At 36.8% G+C, this 20,701-nt stretch overlaps 1 protein-coding gene across 3 annotated transcripts in view; it reads right to left on the bottom strand.

Moving 5' to 3' along the window:
- LYST (lysosomal trafficking regulator) overlaps positions 1 to 20,701 on the bottom strand; it is a 93,379-nt gene that overhangs the window by 6,108 nt on the left and 66,570 nt on the right. For all 3 annotated transcript variants that reach the window (XM_069800703.1, XM_069800701.1, XM_069800702.1), the window contains exons 29-48: positions 19,352 to 19,543; positions 18,639 to 18,817; positions 17,289 to 17,495; positions 15,784 to 15,960; positions 15,211 to 15,287; positions 14,069 to 14,257; positions 13,191 to 13,336; positions 13,017 to 13,113; positions 12,269 to 12,330; positions 11,842 to 11,897; positions 10,648 to 10,800; positions 10,083 to 10,327; positions 9,274 to 9,340; positions 8,213 to 8,369; positions 7,670 to 7,810; positions 7,070 to 7,287; positions 5,470 to 5,700; positions 4,575 to 4,764; positions 3,520 to 3,656; positions 2,674 to 2,772 (exon numbers count right to left, since the gene is read on the bottom strand). In XM_069800703.1, the coding sequence (XP_069656804.1) occupies positions 2,674 to 2,772; positions 3,520 to 3,656; positions 4,575 to 4,764; positions 5,470 to 5,700; positions 7,070 to 7,287; positions 7,670 to 7,810; positions 8,213 to 8,369; positions 9,274 to 9,340; positions 10,083 to 10,327; positions 10,648 to 10,800; positions 11,842 to 11,897; positions 12,269 to 12,330; positions 13,017 to 13,113; positions 13,191 to 13,336; positions 14,069 to 14,257; positions 15,211 to 15,287; positions 15,784 to 15,960; positions 17,289 to 17,495; positions 18,639 to 18,817; positions 19,352 to 19,543 (3,020 nt within the window). The remainder of the gene's footprint in view (positions 1 to 2,673; positions 2,773 to 3,519; positions 3,657 to 4,574; positions 4,765 to 5,469; positions 5,701 to 7,069; positions 7,288 to 7,669; positions 7,811 to 8,212; positions 8,370 to 9,273; positions 9,341 to 10,082; positions 10,328 to 10,647; positions 10,801 to 11,841; positions 11,898 to 12,268; positions 12,331 to 13,016; positions 13,114 to 13,190; positions 13,337 to 14,068; positions 14,258 to 15,210; positions 15,288 to 15,783; positions 15,961 to 17,288; positions 17,496 to 18,638; positions 18,818 to 19,351; positions 19,544 to 20,701) is intronic.

Genomic DNA, 20,701 nt, shown 5'->3' with positions numbered 1-20,701 from the left:
ATACATATGCTACAAACTTAAGAGTTAAGAAAATGTACATGTCTTTCTGCACTAAAAAGGACAACAATCTATGTAATATTGCAAAAGTCAATACTTTTTGACAACAGGAAGATTTTTGCTCTTGCTACTAAGCATCCCATCCAATTAAGACACAGTTAAGAAAGTATCCCGTTGTCATTCTCAGAACAGTGTGGTATCTCACATACAGAGATCCTTCTTTAATCCTCGCTCAGTTTAGAGAACAAAAATTATACCAAGTTTTTCCATAACAGCAACACTTGAGACTTCTGATTTTCTCAAGAACTGATTTTGATAACCCTTTTACGGTGCTCCTCCTATCTCCTTTAAGTGTTTGCTGTTGATCTGCATTTCAACACTTGAACTGAAAGTAGGATTCACCTTTAGCAGCTTCCCTCTGTAGTACTAACAGCAATGGTTTATTGATTCTTCACTGGGTTATTGTAATAATATTGTAAATTTGTAATGAGACAATCTGGAACGTTAGCATCAACTGTATTAAGGTCTAATAAGTTATGAAATAATTACCTCATGCCTAAAATACCATCCCCTTTTTACTTCCCACTTGCTTTTAGATGACAACCACTAAAACAGTATCTAGATGTGGAAAAACATGCATGTACATATCTACCTTTAAATAGCAGTTCTTTCTGTTGGTTACCCCAAATGATTGCCTATGACACTTGAGTGGAGAATTTAAATGATCACTGCCCAGTTTTACTCAAACAGATCATTAAAGTGCTCTCTTTCTGTTAGCAGGACAGCTCTAATAGTCAGCAAGTGAAGGCTGGAGTAATCTGTATATCCAGAAACCCTTGGCTGAAGTTTTCATGAAGGTATGACTTATTGTCAAGATAGATCACAGTTTCAAAGCAGTACTCCATTAGGTTTTTTGATCATCTTAAATGAAGGATAGGAAAAACAGAGCATCTGAAGTAAAGCATGGAGGTATTTTTGACATCTGACAGCATGCCTTTGAATTCCCCTATCTAATTAACAACACGATTGCTGTTTTATGCCTATGCATTGAATTTACATAAATGTGAAACAGGGCAAAATATTCATGTTTCAAGTACTGCATTATAACAGACTGTTCACTTTATCACCAAACAGCTGACAAGATGCATACAGAACAGATGCTAGGAAGCACATTTGCATTCCCTGCAGCCCTGACTTGGGTAACTGACTCAACAACAGGAGCTACAAAATTGGCACAAGGTCAGTCTGCCTGGGGCATGTAAAACTGTCAGTGCTGAGAAATTCAGCAAAGATGGTCTCAAAGACAACATTTGTGCAGCTGAACAAAAATCACTTGTTTCTAGGAAAGGCAGGGAACTGCAGAATCATAACCCCACTACTAGTTTCTTTTTAGCATTGCAGAAGGCAAGTATATTGAATTTCTATTTTAGTACCTCAAAAAATTTTTACTGGAATCCAAATCTCAGTACAGGTTATTTACAAGTTCACTATTCTGGTGAGCAGTTAAGGTGCCTGACTTAAGATTCAACTGACTGAAGCTTGCAGGCTTCAAGCTCTACTTCATTTTTTAAACTCAGAGCACTGCTGAGCTCAGGAAGTCTGAGTGGCAGATCACCAGAAATTGGAAGAAAGCCAAGGAAGAAATCACTGTATGTTTGTGCTCTTCCGAGTCTAAGCATCTGCTGTTTGCCACTGTTGAAAAGAGGAAACTGAGTAGGCATAGCAGATCATACCAAGGTTTCTTCTAGCCCATGCTAATGTAGTGATTCAAGACCATCAAGGGGTACAATACTACAAATGTGTTTGCCAATACCTGTATCTGTATCAAGCTAAATTTGAGAAATCACTTTAGTTGTTGCTATGGTAATCCTGCACACACCTAAAATTACCTGTCAAGAAAGTTGCAAACTCTTTTTTAAAGCTATGGAGAGTAGAAGTTACTGCTGGAGAAAGTAAGACAGAACTCAGAAACTCAGTCTAAACCAGAAGATTAATTTCAAGTTCTATTTATGCTTTCATACCATGCCTATTACCACATAGTATCAGGGTGATTTCTACTAGTATCTCAGTATCTTCTACTAATGCATTAAGTAATGCAAGTTACTTTTCTCCCTTCCCTCCTCACAGCTTCTCCCCTTGGGGAATATGACAAAGTGAAGAGGCTTAGTGGTTAATATGTACACTGCCTGAGATTTCATCCTGGCTCTCTGTACTATAAGTGCCTTCTGCATTTGAAATGTTGTTTACTTTGGGGAAATGCATTCCAATGTTTCAGTTAAGGCTTTGAAAGGCTCTGTCTCCTTCACAGAAAAAGTTACTCCTTAATGTAGGGAGCTTCATCATGCCAGAGAGCTTCAATTCCAAGCCCTAACCTGAATACAGTCAGAGCTGTATGTGTAATCAGTTATGCACCCAGATGATGAGGGCTGATTAAAGGCTAGCAGTATGTGAACAACAGCTTAAGAAAAACCCACAAATAAACATGCTGAGATATATCTATTTAACAATGTCAAAGAGGATCCTTCAAAAATAAATATTAAACAAGCACTTGATCTTTTTGGCAATTGTCCTGAATAACATATTCCCCTTTTCTCACTTTTTCTGTTTAAAAAAAAAAGAATGTAGTAGTGAATACAGCTAAATCCTTAAATATAAAACCTATACAATGGAACTTACCATATTGCTAGTGAATCTGTTCATATATGCTGTGATGACACCAGATTTACTACCTGTGAACAACTGACAACTGTCTGGCACCCAAGCACAACTTGTTACCTTGAAAGACAAAACAAAGCCAGAAAAAGTTAGAACAGAAACTATTTTAACTGCTGTTTTCATTATGCCATAGCATTTGGTCAAACTGATTCTTTATTGGTTATCCTAAGAAGAGCCAGGTAAAATACCTAAGCTAAAGAAATCCAAGAGTTAAAATATACCTACTCTGGGTCATATTTGTTACTTCAGAAACAAAGTAGAGAGGGAAATTCTGTGCAGCCCAGAATTCACAGCTAAAGAGCAGTAAACTACTGCAGACTTCTAGATCTGCAGCCACATCATCAGCCAAAATCTTTTCAGTAGAATCTCGCCAACCATTGGAGTGTAACAGAGATTATGCAGTGTTCCCTAACAATCTTTTAGACAATCTTTTTCAGAGGAATCCTAAACTATAGTGAAGTTCTGCTTCTAATGTGAGGCATCTATAATCTTTTCCTGTATTCATTTTCTTGACCCAGAACTTAAGCTTTTATAAATTCACACCAATATTCCATATGAGGGAAAAACTACAAAAATCAAATGCATTCAAAAGTGATCTTTACCTAGTACAGGAACACATCCAGGAACAACATACACTGGAGCAATGAGAGACACATTCCAAAGGAGAATAAAACAGATTAAACACAGTTGTGTTTGGATGCTCATCTCCAAGAAAAATGAAAGCAAGAGTACCTACTGCCAAGTCAGGCCACCACTTGAACTAGCAATATTAAATCGAAGACCAAGAGACTGATTTTTTTTTTTTACCTGATGGAACTGTGAACTCTGTATAAAATTTACTGGAGGTTCACTTTGCTTGCTTTTCAGTCGTAAAATGTTATCAGCATACCCCCAGCTCAGGATAGCTGACCACTGAATATCAGTACTGTGCATGCTTCTCACACCTGAAAGAAGGCATATAATATTGCACCACATATGCAACCAAAGAGTTGATCACTTTGATAGTCAACAATAAAAATCTCAGGTCCACGTTTTACTACAAGCTAGAACATAAAAACCCCCAAAGTTTCAAAATAAGGTATTTTCTGTTAGGCTATGGCTTAACCTGTAATGTATTGTAAACAAACGTAGTTTTCAGAGACTATGTAAACATTCAATGTTCTCCAAAGACAGTTTGCAACCTGGACAAAGCTCTTTTGAAGAAATGTTGCATCTATTGGGAGTGGAGAAAAGGACAAGAGGCTGACAATACTTCCCAGCTAGAGAAATGATTGTTCCTAACTTCAGGGAGAATGTTACTTATTTTTGTTGACTAAATGTGAAGCTGTTTATTTTTAAACAAAACCTTCACTAGTACACATTACAAAGAAAACAAAAAGACAAGTATGAGGACCTGTTTGTACATTATCAATAAGAATTCTTCCAAGGAGTTTATCTGAAAGCAGAAGATCCTTCACCTCTGCTTTTTACTGAACTTTCCTCATTCTCTGCCTCTAAAAACCGTTCCTTTAATTCTCCTTTCTGTTGCCACATGTTCTTTTCATCTCTTCTTCAGTTTTTTTTTTGGACTGAATCTGCTGGCAAGTTCTAAAGTTAAATCCTTATGCTTCAGTCACTTTAATGAAAAATATCAACTTAATTACAGGATCCCTCTATGTCATTTTGAAAATTACAGGTAAAATCCACCCTCCAGGAAAGATACCACACATGTGGAAGCTGTTACTCGATTTATAAATCGATCTTTGGCAAAAGTGACTAAACTTGGGAATTCTGCTGGAGAAGAATAGTAGCATCAGATTTAATTTTTTTATGGCTCATTTTCACATGTATTGTGCATGCAGAGAATAAGCACAAATTCATACCTTGCTCCTTGCTATATATCATCAAAAGGCAAAACTTGCGGGACAAACCGCAGATAGCTTTAGTTGGTAAAGCCTGGAGAGAGCCAAACCTTTCTCCATGTGGTTGGCTAAAGCAGACAACAGGATCTGGAGCACTTGGGGAACCAACATATTCCCCCCACTTCAAGCCTTTTATCCATGGTAAAGGACTCTAAAACAAGTACAAATAAGGTTCAAATTAAAAGGTGGTAGAAAGTTTTCAGAAAAATATTATTTTGTTAGTAAGGGAGAATCATTCCCATCACATCCCTTATAAGCAATCGCATAGTAAGGACTGCTGAAGTATTCTAAAAATACTAGGAAGACAAGTATGAAGCACTGTAGTATCATCAGCTGAACTATTAGCTTTAAGGGAGTTCTCCCACTTCTTTAAAGGCTGAGATAGCAAGCTTGTAGTTCAGGTAGTTTAGTGAAAAATACCAATTTCTTTAAATGCAAGAATTCAGTTTCTTACTGGACTTTAGGGAAAACAAGTGTTTGAAGTGAAGAAAGTTGAACTGTCCTACAGACAATGAAAAAGTTGAGGATGGAAGAAAGCACAATGTGTGTTTACCTACTATAGGTTTGCACACAGATTACAGAATTCATCACTGAAAGTATGAAACTGGTTAAGTGAAATGCTTTCCAACACGTATTTGCTATAACCAAGATAAATTCAGCTCTTAGTTTGACACAAAATACATCACAAATGCACGAAAATAATTTTCACTATCACTTCACTAATTTTGTGTATTTTCTCTACAGTACAATATGGGTAGTAAGTTGCAGTTTTAGGAAGGAAACTGTAAACATGAGGGTACAATAATTACAGCATATGAATGTTAATTAAACCATCTTGCATATCAAAATGACATACTGGATATATTATTTCTTTAGTGTGTTCTCTAGTTTCTCTGAAAGCAAACTGCACTAGTAATCCCATGGCAGCAGGAAGTTCTCCTTCCATGATAAGCCTGGATCCAGGTCTGCTAACATGTGCTGAAGGGAACAGCTGGCGAGGTGTTTGCCCATATGTTTTTATCATTGTTTCAAGGGCTCTTCTCTGAACAGGATCCTCAACAGCAGAAACATCCATCCCAAAATAGGTCTAGAGAGGAAAAAAAAAAGGGGAGGGGCAAGAATAAGCTTGTCCAGTTTGTCTTTGGGAAAGATTTATCAACACATACACACAAATTTAAAAGGCAGACTCTTCATTAGTTTGGTTAAGACTTGGAGCAGAAGCCATCCCACAATGGCTGTGCTGACTAAAGAGCCACTGAGAAGAGTAATCTTGTTACTACTTCTTTACTGGAGATAACTACCAGTTTCAGATTTATCATGTGAGCTGTTCCTAAATGTATTCCATGACTAATTTCTGTCAAAGAGGTTTTCTTAATAGACCTTTACTAATCTGTGCAAAACCAGAAGGGTTGCTGATGATAAACAAAAAATTGACACAGTTCGTTTTCTGTACTTTTTAATTAGCGTATTAAAGCTCTGGTTTTGGGTGGGGAGGGAGGAAGAACCTTCATATTTCAGGAGAGTGGGAATTCTTTCCTTTCTCTACCTGTCTTTTTCATACCTCTAATTGTGTACCTCACACTTTTCCTCAGTCACACTGACAAAGGCCTTGACTTCACTTTAAAAAAAAAAAATGAACACACACACACACACAAACTTAGTATTTGAAATTTAAGGTAATAACTAAATCGATACTTAAGCACGAAAAAAGGAAAAAGGAAGGAAAGCATTTGAATGGCTACTTGAAAAGAAAAAGCCACCACTGCCAAACACTACTGTTTTATCAGCACTTCCAGCTATAAAACGAACACTAAACACACAGGCCACATTTGAATGCACTTGAAATCAGGACTGCCTAGCTGAGCAAACCTTGTGATAGTAAGGATTCAAGCTAAAGAACACAATCTGAGATATCCATGTTACAATTAAGTAGTGAAACTCTGGAAGTCTTTACATTAAATGAGGACTTCCTTGAAATCAAATTTACTGGAGGGGAAAAGTGCTAGTTACAGGGACAAAACACAGGATGTACAGGAAGGAAAGAACACAAGTAATCAGCCCAGGACAGACTGAACTATTTTAATTGTATCAAAAGCTGCAACACAATCTGCCTAAATGAAAGGCTTCTTTTGAATGAGATGGAAGCAGGTACACACAAACACAATACCTGTATACCACTGCAAACAACTATCCAGAAAGTCTAAACCCCATACCTGATCATCCCCCATGCCCATCTCAAGGCAAGAAAGACGAACACATTTTATTAAGTCTCACAACAGTCCCTGGGATTTTATCAGTTCCACACTGAAATGGTTAAAGCCTTTTCTTACTCTTCAACACTTCACAAGCAAGGGATCTTGCTTCATGCTGGATATTTTCCAAGCAAGTCAGACTGAACTATCCCCCATTAAATTACTAACTACAACGAACAAACACACTGCTTAACAAATACTTACTGCAGGATGAAAGACATTAATAGCCTGAACAGAGGCCTTGCCTTTTTGCTTATAGCCAAACACCAAGTCAATCCAGTGACAGATTGTCTGGGAAACATGGTCAGACTCCAAAGCCTGACGATGAATCAAGATGAATAGACGAGGATCATTACGAGCCCAGGGTGGAAGATTGACGTGGTTAACTCTGTCACCATTTTGACGTACTCCAAAATCAAAACCTAGAAACAGGGGAGTAAATGTTCCAGCATTTTAGTTGACAGTAACTTCAAACAGGTCTTTATACGGTTCTATGAAAGCTAACCATTAAGCACAGTGATTGCTGATCAACAAAGCAGCACCATTAACAAGTCACCCCCAACACATTCAAGCTGTACATACTCATTCAAATGGAAAAAAATCAGGCAACAGAAAACTCCTTTACACCTCTGACAATTATGACATAACAGCTTTTTTAGCATATCCCACAAATTCGTGCCAGATTTCTCCCATGTATCTACTACTTAGCATATTCAGTCAAGGGATATAAATGTTCTCAGTTTCAACCCACAGGCTCAACTGTACAGCTGGTTTGGGTATAATTTTGTTATCCTCTTAGTATACCTTCTCTGTTAACCAGAAAGTCGGGAAGGTAGAAAAATTCTGGGATAAGCTCCTTTACGTCAGTCATTGATTCATATGAAGAAAGTCTCCAGGTTGTATTGGTAGAGTGAAAAGTTCTGTCTGGGATGTCAAAACTTTGATCTGTAAAGAAAACCAAACTGAATTATGAAAGTGTTATATCGATGATGGACACGATAACAGTTGAACATCTGCAACTTCAAGTAAGTTAACTACTCTCCAGTTAGCTGAGAGCATTTAGAATTCTTCTATCTCAATTACTATGTGTTACACATGGACTGCAAGCCCAATATAGGTCAGCTTTTTATTCTACATACACTAAGGTATGAACATAACATGTACAGCTTTATGGTCTAGCTTGATAATTTCAGAATGGGTCTACTGTGAAAGCATACCAGATTAATTTTACTAAACTCAGCTATTTGGAATTGATAAACTATGCTAAACAGAGTAACATATAGCATTCCTAGGTCATTTGGGTAAGGCCCAGATGTGACAGGGAAGTGCAAGCAAAAGTAACCTTACCTTGATAGGCTAAAAACATTTTAGTAAAAGGTGGCAGCCTAACTAGGAAATGAAGCACAGTTCCACTGTTGGAATAATGAGATCCGTAGTGATATGGCTGTACAGGGGGCATTGGATCATCCTCTCGTGCTCCTTTACGGTACTCTTCTTCCAAATACTAGAAAAGTAGTAGAAAAAAATTAATCACAAACCTCCTACTTAGACTGCATTCCAACAACAAAAATAAAAGCTTGCCTAACTTGTTTAGGAATAAAACTTAGAACTTTTAGAGGAACATACATTTAAAAGTGATTTGGAATCAAATATACTTTAAGTGTCTAAATACATTGACCACTTTTACAATCCAGTTAGGTATCAGAGTCCTAAGCCAATTTAAATGACCTGTTTTCCATTATTTATTACTTTTGCCTTCCCCCCTCCTTGCCTTGTTTTCTAACATGGCAGAGCTGTTGTACAGGCTTTTTAATACCAAATGGAAAAAAACAGTATTTGCAAATAATACACTAGACCATGATGATATAGACATAAGTTTGAAGGTCCAGCTGCAGATGCTTTCATTCCCCAGCATCTTGATATTTCCTACAGCCTTCAAAACATTCTAAAGAGCAAAAATCAAAAAGCACTGTAACCATAGTAGGGGATGTTAAAATAAGAGTACTTGAGGGAAAACAGCTTTTCTGTTATCAAACAAAGAACAGCCACAAGTTCCACTGAAGTAATTTCAATTAAACAGCACTAAGTTATCTTCCAGATCTTTAGGGATCTTTAAATATATATATGTTCATATGTAAGAAGATACCAATTTAACCTCCTCAGCAGTATCACATGGAAAGACTAAATTGATTCATGATTTCAACTACAGGAACAGAGAAACACAGGTTCCAAGCATGCCATAAAACAATTCCCAGGAAACGCAGCATACTGGAAATGAGAATTCCATAGACAAAATACTGGATTTGTGGTTTCTTTCTGCCCCACATCAACATATGTCAAAAAAATTAAAGCCCCCATATCATTTATACACAGGAAAAAAGGCAAGAAGCAAAAGTTATCCAACCTACCTTATAAGTATCCACATAACGATCCTCTTTTTCTTTAGACTGCACAGCTATTGGTTTGACCAGATTTCTGTAACAGAAGTAGTACTGATATCTTGTCATTTTTATAAAGGCATTGAATCACACCATTTAATAATGCATTATTAAGAATAACACCTTTAATATCATGAAAAGGACAAGCAGAACTTAATAGCACTTTACAAGAGAATTCAGAAAAAGGGCACTTATAGTCAGTGCTAAGGGCAAACTCAGATCCACAGACTAGCCCGTAGCACAGTAAGAGGCAAACAAATGCAAAGTGTCTCTGTCAAATCAAAGGCATCATATAAAGGCAAAGACTTTGTGCACGCAAATGTTAAATTGGCTTAACAGAAATTTATTAGGGTGGGACAATTCACTTGGATCTATTCACAATGAAGACAATATGATTTTGTACCTGGCCAAATAATTTACAATATTATTTTGTTTTCCATTTAGTTTTCACTAATTGGCCTAGAAGTCTTTAATCACATGAATTTAAACATACAGCTTTTATTTAAATCTGTGGACTATCCATAGCCTATTAAGGCAGTATGTAAGTCCAATTCATAGCATCCTTTGAATATACACACTCATAATATTAGGCATTTTATTTAAATATCCAAGGTGAAGCAGCCACTTATTGTAAAAAGCCCAAGTTATTATGGATGAGGCTTGTCCCTGAATAGGTCCATTCATGTACATGTGCAGTTTAGTACAATGAAGTTAAAAAGCTATACTGGATGATCAGTTCAAGTATCTGGAAATAACCAGTTCCAAACATTTCATATTACCTATATACCGATGGATCATTTAGGTCCAGCGTTTCATTGGTGTAGTCAGAAAGTATAAAAGGAAATACTGGATATTGCATGAGATCATTGAAGGAACGGCCCGCATGCTTGTTTAAATGAGTCAGATATTCAAAGTTAGTAATCTGTCCTGTGCACCAGAGGTGGGTCAAAGCAGCAATGTTTCCATATTCCAAAAGGTTAGGCAAATTGTTAGTTAAGATGTTGTGGTACACATCATCACGGACCTAGAAGAAAATACCACAGATTTAATCATATAATGTCAAAAGCTTCAAACTACCAAGACTTACTAAGTTTCTCTCATTTTACAAATTTCCAGATATCTGCTGTAATGGAATAATATACACTATTACCAAGATTCTTCTTAATGCATCAGAGATGTGTGTTTTACATGATTGTGTTTAGAAGTCTAGCTGAGCAAAGTTTTTTCAAAGGTATTAGACAGAATTTAGTTATTCCATGCAACAGGTCTCCTTAAAAACTAATGCATGCTATGAAGACATAGCAAAACACTTTGATCTATTATTATGTATCAGTGCCACATTACCTTTGTGTTATCAAAAGCCAAGAGTAAAGTTCTGCCATTTGTTAGAAATATTTCCACAGCATTGTCTCTTAACTGCCACCAACGCTTATGAACTTCCTTAATTTCCTCATAGGTCCAAGAAAATGATGCTGGTTCAGTTTCTCCATGAAAACTCTGCAGAATTTGCAATTGAAAACGTTATTTTAAATCGCAGATTTTCAAAACAAGAAACCCTGCAATGCAGCCAGTTTAGAACCATAGAATATATCGTAAGGCAAACTTTAATTTTGCTGTAATGCTTTAAGACATTGTTGTGATTTTCTTCACGTATGTTCCCCATCGTCCACTCTCCTCAAAGCAGCACACAAGAACATCATGCATGCTCTGCAGCTGCTCCAGTTCCATATCCAACACTAGCAGGCAATGCCATATTTTCACTGGCTCTTAAGTTAAAGTATCAGACAGCCAACCAGAGCAAGCAAAGCTTTGCCATGAATCCCAGTTCTGACAGTTCTATGAAGGACAAAGCAGCAAAACAGCTGGTAACATCTTAAACCACAGGAGCTGTGTGCTTAGTGGATGCAAGAAAGAGCTCCCTGAAAACAGTTCAAAACTTGACAGTATAACCCACATCTTGACTTTTTTTTTTTTAAATGTCTGTTGGATGTATAAACTTAAATAATACATCAGAGCCTTTGTGTATCAGAAGGATTAAGTCAGTTCCAGTTTCCTCCATGAAACAGTCCTCTCTTGTATGGGATAAGGGGGGAGCTAGAACATCCTATATAATGGAAAAATCAAGAATCAGATGCTATAGAGTACAGCACAATTTATACACTTGTGAGTTTCTGTACTTCTTAGTGCTCCGGCTTCCAGTAAGGCAAGTTCTCAGGTGCAGATCAAAGCAAGCTCTGCGCACTTATGCTGATGAACTCCGAGCAATGGACAGCAAGGTGCAGAAGCCTCCCCACATCACCTCCTCCTCATTCCCTCCCAGCCCCAGGCCCACATCTTTGCTGTTTTCTGCTATCACCATCGATTACACAGCCAGAGGCATCAGAAGCAACACTGAACCCAAACTATTCAGTTTGGCTGACCTTGTCCAGAGACCTCTAAATCTAGTACTCCGGCAACCTCAGTGGCAGTAGACAAAGGCTACTCATGGTCATAGTTTGGAAAAACTAAAGCTAGACAAAATGCTGCTGTAATACTTACTGAATTTTCAATTGTGTCTGAAGCATTGTCTTCAACAAAATACATGCCACATTTTCCTGCAGGAAGAAATAGTTGCAAAAAGGTACATGATATTACTACTTGTGTAACGCATCTTAGCGTTATATAGACAGTATCCAGGAGTTAAGAATACTAAGAATAGTACCTGGGCAAGACAGTACTGGATAGAAATAGAATTTATCATTCCACATCTTTTAGCAAGTAGTCTGCAACTTTAAAACTTAACTACAGTCCAAATAGCACTCATGCAAACAGTAGGGAAGAAAAGCAAAACTGATCTATAAAGTATATGATCCATAAGAAGTCACGCAACAGCTCAATTACTTAAAAAAATATCAGCCAAGTTTATATATACACAGCAGAATCTTTTACAAAAAAGATATTTATGAGGACTGAAAATTCTACTTACCTAGCAACAGTTCGCCAGCAGTCTCTCTAGAAGGTGCTACGCTTATACATCTTCGATTAACTCTGAAATATTTCAAAATGTATTATTGCTTATGGATTCAGCACGTACCTAGAACTAACAGCCTCAAAGGCTACAGTTGAAGAAAAGACTTTTCAACACCATGACTCTAATGGTTCATATCCCAAGGTGGGGAAAGAAAACAGAACCTCAACTTTCTAGACTTGCATATTAGTATATTTGTATTTATTTCTTTGTGTGTTCTCTGCAGTTGTTTTAGGCAGTATTAGTGCCTGTAATAGGTGGTAAATTGACACAACTGGAGAGTTGAGTAACACAGCAGTAAAAGCAGAGAGGATGAAAACACAATTTGCTTTTGAACACTGATGGAAAGACCTACCAGATCTAGTAGCACTGCCTATCTTAGATATCTAAGTGACAAATAAGTAAAGAAATCCCATCAGGTCATCCCACAGAAGTCCCATCCCCATATCACACCAGATGGTATTTGCTTTTACTGATTTTTGAAGTCATGGAGTTACACTGTTTTAAGATTCAGAAAATGTACATGTTGGTAAATCTGATCTTTTGCTTATGAGTACAGCAAAAAACCTATTATTTTTGACATTTGTCTCATATCTCACTTGATTTATTTTTTTTTTTAAATGTTTTAGACAAAAAAAGTGAGGAGAACTGTTTCACTGGAATGGGAGAAGGTGGGAAAGGGAGGTAAGTGTTACCCACACCTTACCTTATATGTTCACTCGCAGCTTTGTCCTTCACAGTAGAAGAGTGAGAAGAATGTGTTTTGTCTTCAAATAGGTAAGATAACGGAGTTTTTATAACACCTGTAAAAGCCCCACAAATAATAAGGCACTAGTAGTCATTACAATTCAGATATAGTCCTAGAAGGTGTTATAATTACCTTCCTGTTTCTGCCTGTCTGGGAGGAGGTACTTGTTTGGAATAGTTAGGTAGCACCTCTGCAAGCGGCGCCTCTCTCTGTTTGGGCCCTCTGTTGGATCCAGTTGCCAAGAAGTTGGGTAATATACTGGGTCATACCAGAGCGCTCTGAAAAAACACAAAATATATTAGAGTTTAGCAGCAGAGGCAGTATATATGTTTATTCATTCTGTTTTTCTTTAACTAGTAGAAAGGCAGAAGTTCCACAGTAGTACACTGAGCAATTATTTCTGAAAAAGTATCAAAAAACTGAATTCTGTAGTTTATTTTCATGAGCTATCCCCACTGACTACTTACGAGCTACTACTGTAAAACTGCTCTTGAAGTTACTAATTCTGAGGAAGACAGCAATACAATATCCAATACTTTCATTTCAAAACTCAGCTGCTGCACACATGACATAATACTAGTTCTGCAGTGGTAAAAATACCACTGTTTAGTTTCTTGTCAAGACTTAACATCTTTTGCTCTATGCAGATTAGCGGACACAGTATCTGGATGCTAGTGTGAGTAACATTACCCCAAAAATAGTTTTTTACTCCATCAATGGAAAGCAAGATATGAAAACTTCGTGACATTCTTCATTCTATTCCGCACAGCAAAATGTATCTGACAAAACCCCTGTCTAAATGGTATAGAAATACTACTTGGCTACTCACCCCAAAAAATAGGAGAATAAATCAAGTATTTTACAAGTCTTTAACCAACAGATGATTAGCAAAAGCAAGTAATTCTAATTTTACTATCATCTACATTTCATGTGCCTTTAAGTAGAATGAGAAGCACATGTCAGGCTTTGAGCCTCTCCTGCTTTTTCACCGAGATGAGAGAACGACTTACCGATCATGGGTAAGCTGCTGAACAAGCTCCTGCCAATGCCTGCTGGCACTTAGCTCTGCCTTATACATCCCCCTGATGTGCTGGATTACTTTCTTCCTTTCCATTCCTTGTGACAGAGACACAGCTTGTGTGATGTCTCCAGCTATTTTAGAAATGTCTTTAGATTTTGTATCCAGACGTTGAAAGAGACTGAGGAAAAAGAGTTGTGTTTTAAAATGTCAAACACACTGAAAAGGGATGGCAAGACACCAAAACCCCTTATAAAATACAATCAGTTTGGCAGGAGATATCCATAGTTCTTGTTACAGCAGATGCAGAGCAACTTAGCCTATATAATTTTCACAAGACTCATGAATACCTTCTGCTTCTTAGCCTTCAAAAAAAGCTATTACTTGTGGCCAAAGTCAAGCCAAGCCAATCAGAAGATTGACGGCCATATATTAGCATGTTTTACTTATTAATGTATACTCATTACAATAAAAATCTGAAGTAAGAACAGTAATTTACCACTGCTCAAATCTCTTAAGTTATTCAACATAAAGTCTTATCTCTTATCTGGACAGACTTGACTAAGCTGACTTTTACAGCTACTACAGTTGCCTACATTGAAGCATGTTGCATGTGCATCTCAGATCTAATTTTTATGGCAAAGCCTGAAATGTAAATTAACGGAAAGAACCTCTTACTCTACCACAAGCTACTGAAATTTACATTATGCCAAGTAGCAGTAGTCTACGTAGCTCACAAAAGTGTTCAAATACTATGCTGAATATAACGGTATTTTATTCATTGAATATCAGGGTTAGTTGCAGGGACATTTGCCTCACATTTAATTGCACAGACCACAGCAACAGGAGAGGTGATTGGACAGATACACCACCTGTAAAACTAAGGGTGAAATGCCAAATGTAAAACGATTCAGTGTTCTGAAGTTCACACAATGCCATTTACTATACAACCTATCAAAATGCATATACCTACAATCAAACTGTTTTTATAATGGTAAAAAAATATCAAAAGCTAGCAATACTGTTAATTTGAAAAAACACCTGTAATCATCACATAAGCAACTTTGCAATAGGGTGTACTGAACAGAGAACATTCTTACAGAGTTTGTGCAGCCCCTTTAAAAAGGCACTTACTTTTGCCGATTATTAGCCATTGTCTTCTCCCAAGCAGCTTTGTTTATACCTTCTTCCATCTCATATTTCTTCTGATCCTGAAAGGAAGTTTTACATGCTACTTTTTTTTTTTTTAGATGGAAAAACTAAGGAAGCAGAGGCTAAAGGATAGGCCAGTTTAAAAAAGGAAGACTGACAGAACTGTTCAACTGATATCTTCATGGCATTTAAAACCATCAAGACTTCATTTCAGTTCTTGCAGTTTTATTATATTTAGAAATAATTTTGTAACTTTTTGCAAGGAACCATAACTTTTTTTTTTCCTGACAATGAGAGATACTAGTAGCTTATTATGAACTCTCACCTTTACCTGGATTAAGTAATACGCTTAACCAAGAAGCATTAACATGTGAGCTTGCTGTGAAGTGTTGAGTACATGTGACAGAAATATTCAGAACCCAAAGAGAATCCCCAAAAGCATAAGCCATGCACCAAGCAAACAAAATCACTGTCTACAGTAAGACTCTGATCCCACATAACAGACAATTGTCTCAAATATACCCAGTTTTTGAAATAAAGTTTTCATTCACAAACCTCTTTCAAAGCTTTTATTAGATCTGGCTTTGGTCGTGGGCTCAGGGGAATGCATTTATAGCCACAACATTTCAATGTATTCACAAAGTCTCCTGCTGCTCTTTGCTCTTCTTTGGTCATTTCATCACTGTGATTGTGCATTAACTCATATAAATAGAGCATTAATTTAGGTCCATGCTAGAAGATGAAAAGAAGGGAAGAAGGGAAAACAGATGTAGGGTCATTCTCATTCCCACAATACAACACTGAGCAGTTTTTTCCTCCAACTTCATTCCCTTTTCTAGTCAGTCTGGACAGATTGCTGCTTCTACTAATTTCTCCGTGATTTAAAAAAATGGTTGCTTTTATGTTTGAAGACAAGCTTCTATAAAACTAGAAAGAATATGCTGAATTTAATCCTCCATATGATAAAACTTACCCCAGCATCTTGTGACTTTTCAAATGGCTTACAGGAAAGCTAAGTTTCTTTTCCAAGTACTCAGCTCCTAAAGCCTTGTTTATACTTCAGGGAATACGTACCAGAGACTCCTAATTTTGCCTGCCAAGAATGCTACACCTTGTCTGATAAATTAAATTAGAGCTGACAGATAATGAAGTTAAGCAGACACAGCCTGTAAAAGCATTCAACATGACACTCCCCCAAAGAAGCCATTGCTAGTATATCAACTCTTCTTAGTAGTAAAAGTGTTAATTTAATTGAATAATGTATATGTGACCAGAAACACATAAATGTCATAGGTTCATCCAATAAATACTTTCTCTCCTTAGTATACACTGACTCAAACTGTGTCAATGTCTTAAATAATTTATTTCATTCTTGCAGTTCCTGAAGATCTCAAACAGCAACATTCCTACCCGATTCCTAATTGTGGCTCTAAGAAATGCTTTCTCTAAAGCTTGCACTAACAGAGTACAATCAAAAAAGCTTTTTCCTGACAAACCCAGAGGAGCAGGGAGAAAGTGTTCAGCTATTTGAGTTAAGAACATAGAATACACAATCCCACTTTAAGAATTAATAAAGGCTAAATAAGAAAAGATAGAGAAACTGCTTTGATTGAGGACTGACTGCCTCTTAAAATCTAGTGGCAATCAGTTCTTAAAAGTTTCAGGAAGTCTGCAGTTAGAGTTCCAAGGCAAGGGTAATTCCTTCATTAATCTGCTTTTTCAGGGTACCTTAACTTCTAGCATCCTCAGTAAAATTCTTCATGTTAAAACCACCTTTTGTTTCTGCACTACACAGGAAATGTGATGTTTGATGTGCTATGGGGTAAACATATCCAGACATAATCCTATCTTGCCTCTTACAAAACCTACCCTCGGGATAATATAGCAATTGCAGAGGTACACACAGGCATTTTGTATGACATTAATTTGTCATTACACTAAACATTGCTAAAAGAGCAGTTAACAACTGTAGCCACATACAGTTCTACATAATTGTGAAATTTAAACAAAAAAATTGAATACACGTTTTACAAACTTCTCTCAAACACCCTTGAGCTTACTTGCAAAGTTGGGCTGAGACAGTCACGCATAATCTCTTGATTGTTTATTTCATGTACCAACTCCAAAGCCAGCCTCCTCTCTTGCAGTGGCCTTGCCGGAGACAAGTTGTGCACAAGAAGCCTCCCAAGTTGTGTACGGAACGTGTCCTTACATGACAAGAGGATTCTCTTCCACTGCTGCTTCGGTGTGTTCATTCTGCTGGTGCCCTAAGAAAAAGAGACAATTTTTTAGTATTACAGGGTTAGGGCTTCCTTTTGCCAAGTTTTTCACATTACAAAACAAACACAGTTGATAGGATCAAAATGTAAGGCAATAAAGATTTCTCTACCAAAATAAAGTGTTTAATTTTAGATTACTGATTATTATTACAGGTTAAAAGGCATTCTACTAAAAATGAGAGAGGGGTTTGTTCATTCTAATAAAATAAGCATATTTTTCTCAGTCTGCCAATATTAGGAATGCAACTCCTAACTAAACTGGGTATTCAGTTAGAGGGACCATACAACAATCCAAAAAGCAAAAATTGTGATGTAGAAGGTTTAAAAATCAGAGGGGTTTGTTTATTTTAATGAATAGCCCTATGTTAATCACTGGTTTCTGAATGGATTACCTCAAAAGATTAGAAACCAGGCATTGGATGGAGGTGCTTGTGCTCACAAGAAGAAACCTGCCACCTTTGAAAAGTACTACAAGTATGGCATGATGGAAAGATAACAGACCTAACAAGCTAAATTTTCCAGACCTTGAAAGAAAATTAGGTTGAGCTACTTTTTATAAAGATGACCTAAGAGAAATAGAGGCAAGAAGCAGTAAGTTAAGTTTTCCAATAAAACCATTTCCAATTACCCAAGCAAAACCTGATCACCTTGGAAAGGTTGACACGCTAAAGCCTGTATGCTAGAAGAGAAAACTCTCAGCCCTTTGGCAACAATTGAAAAAAGAGCTCCCCTTCCCAACTTTAAAATATATTAGAGACACAAATTGCTCAGAAACTCTTCATCATCTGTGGATGCACAAATGATCTTGTTTTATTGGCTCCAGCAAAGTTAAACCTTGAGGTTTAAGAGACAAAGCAAATTTGTGGACTACACAGAAGTCTTCAACCTTTGTGTGCTTGTTCCAAGAAGCAGAATTTTGCTAAATGTTAAGCTAAAAATCAAAACAGATGCATTTACTATTTTATAACAGCAAAGTAACTGGGAAGCTGAACAGAGGTTTTTAATGCCACAGCTGAACTGAGAGAGGCAGTAAAAAAAGCATTTATGGACAGAAGACTTTATGCATGAGAAGTTCCTAATAAAGGAACCTTATGAGATATGCTTTAATGAAGACAACATGGAATTACTTACAATGGATACTTTGATTCCTTCCACCAACATTTTGAACATTTCTTTAAGAAGAGGATTTGTTTTGCTAGGCAGTTCTTGCTGCCCTTCCTCTTCAGGAACTTCCAGTTGGGATGTTGAAAGTCTGCTTTGACTTGTGTTTTCTGTTATACCCAGTACATCAAGGCACTCTTCAGCAGATGCTTAAAATTTAAGAGGCACATATTGATCAGTACCATCTCAAGCAAGAGAATCCTATGATCCTTTAGTTGGCATTAAATCATATACTGCCTTTACTACTATAGTTGGCATACTTACTCTTTCTTTTGCTTCTGTGGAATTTGAACTAGCCCCCAAAGTCATCAAGTTTTGCTAACAAATGTAGCCTTTTCATAGAAACATGCAAACGGATGCATTTTAAGAGAGCAGATGCTCCCTTGGGCAGAGTTAAATATTCACATAATAATTCAGGCAGTTAACACATGAATGGACTAACATAGAATTAAAACAACTTGTTCAGTTCATTCGGATAAAAACTGTATCCAGATTGTCAGTTACATAATACCGAGACACAAATCACAGAGACAATGATGGTTTTATGGTTAAATCCATTAAACTAGCGTCAATGGTATTATCTTTCCTCTCAAACACATCAACACTCCAAAAGCAAGAATCCATTTTTCATATTGCACTACATTGGCTCTGTCAAAACAGAAATGAACAACAAGAAGTCCTACCTAAATAAATGAGCCTGTTAACAGCTAGAACAGTCAGCCTCTGTAACCTTTGTACAAACTCAGTCTCAGTGGCTTGGATAGGATTTTCTTGGCTCATTCTCCGCTGCATCATCATGTTGAACTCCTCACTGGCTAGTGAGCGCATTTTCATCAGCAAAGCATCAGACTGAGCAAGTGAAAACTTTCTGGAGCCTTTAAGCAGAGAAGCATTAATAACATCCTACTAAAATGCACAAAAAATTAGTCACTCAGCAACTGCTTTCATCCAAAGAGTTCATATCATTTAAGAAAACAGAACATTTGAAATACATTAATATTGAAGGGAACATAAGTGTCATTTGGATGTTTGTATCTTTATTTTAAAAGCTTTTCTATATGAAAATAAACATATAATATTCAAAAAGTGATACCATGAGATGAGTTAGTCTCAAGATCAGATTTCTTGTACAACACCACAGTATTTTACTCCTGGTTTTACTGTATTTTTAGGATAAAGGATTAAAAATTCATGATACAACAAAAAGTTACTGCATATTGGAAAGGAGCTTTATGAGCACAAATGATGAGTCAGTTATATTAACAGCTTATAAACACACACATTTTGTACCATATCCATTGTCACTAATTTTGATAGAAGTACTATTTCTAACTTATGAGAGTATTCCCTAAAATTTTGTTGAAATGAACTGGTAGGTCTTGACTGTACTTGCTTCTTTTGGAAATAACTATTTTTTTTTCCTTTAGTGCCTTAGCAGATTCACTAATGTAAAAATATTTTCATTATATTTACCAGGCTGATGGAGAGGGGCCTCAAAAGCTGACCATATCAAGAGAAACATTCCCATAGTAAACAGGGAATAATAGTGGTTTGTTTTGGTTTTTTTTTTTTTTTTAAATTGTATCTTCTACAAAGTCTTAAATGCAGCTTCATTTGTATGAGATACACAAAATCCATTTTCAGCCAGAAGATGCCAAAACCTTTACAGAATGATTCACAAGCTATCAAATACAGAGAAAGTATTACTGCTAGAGCTAGAACTGCACAAACGTTTTGCAAGCACAACCACAGCGGAATCTGGGAATCTCCCATTCCCAACAATAAATTTGGGAGTGCCAGGTATTTACTTCAGGATGATCACTAATTAAAAGTTGTGCAACAATGCAATCCCTATGTCATAGCTGTGTTAAAGTTACAAGCACTAACTTTATTTTGGTATTTCCTTACTGTGAAGTTGGCTATTAAACCCACTATGAATTACTTTAAAAACATCTTTACTAAGCAACTTGTGAATTCAAGAGAATCCCAGAAGAAGGCAATACCTGGCTTTAGACACTGCAGTGAGAATAAGG

Source organism: Haliaeetus albicilla, chromosome 13 (assembly GCF_947461875.1).
Source record: "Haliaeetus albicilla chromosome 13, bHalAlb1.1, whole genome shotgun sequence".
Taxonomy (NCBI): Eukaryota; Metazoa; Chordata; class Aves; order Accipitriformes; family Accipitridae; genus Haliaeetus; species Haliaeetus albicilla.
This window is presented reverse-complemented; position numbering and strand designations above follow the sequence as displayed.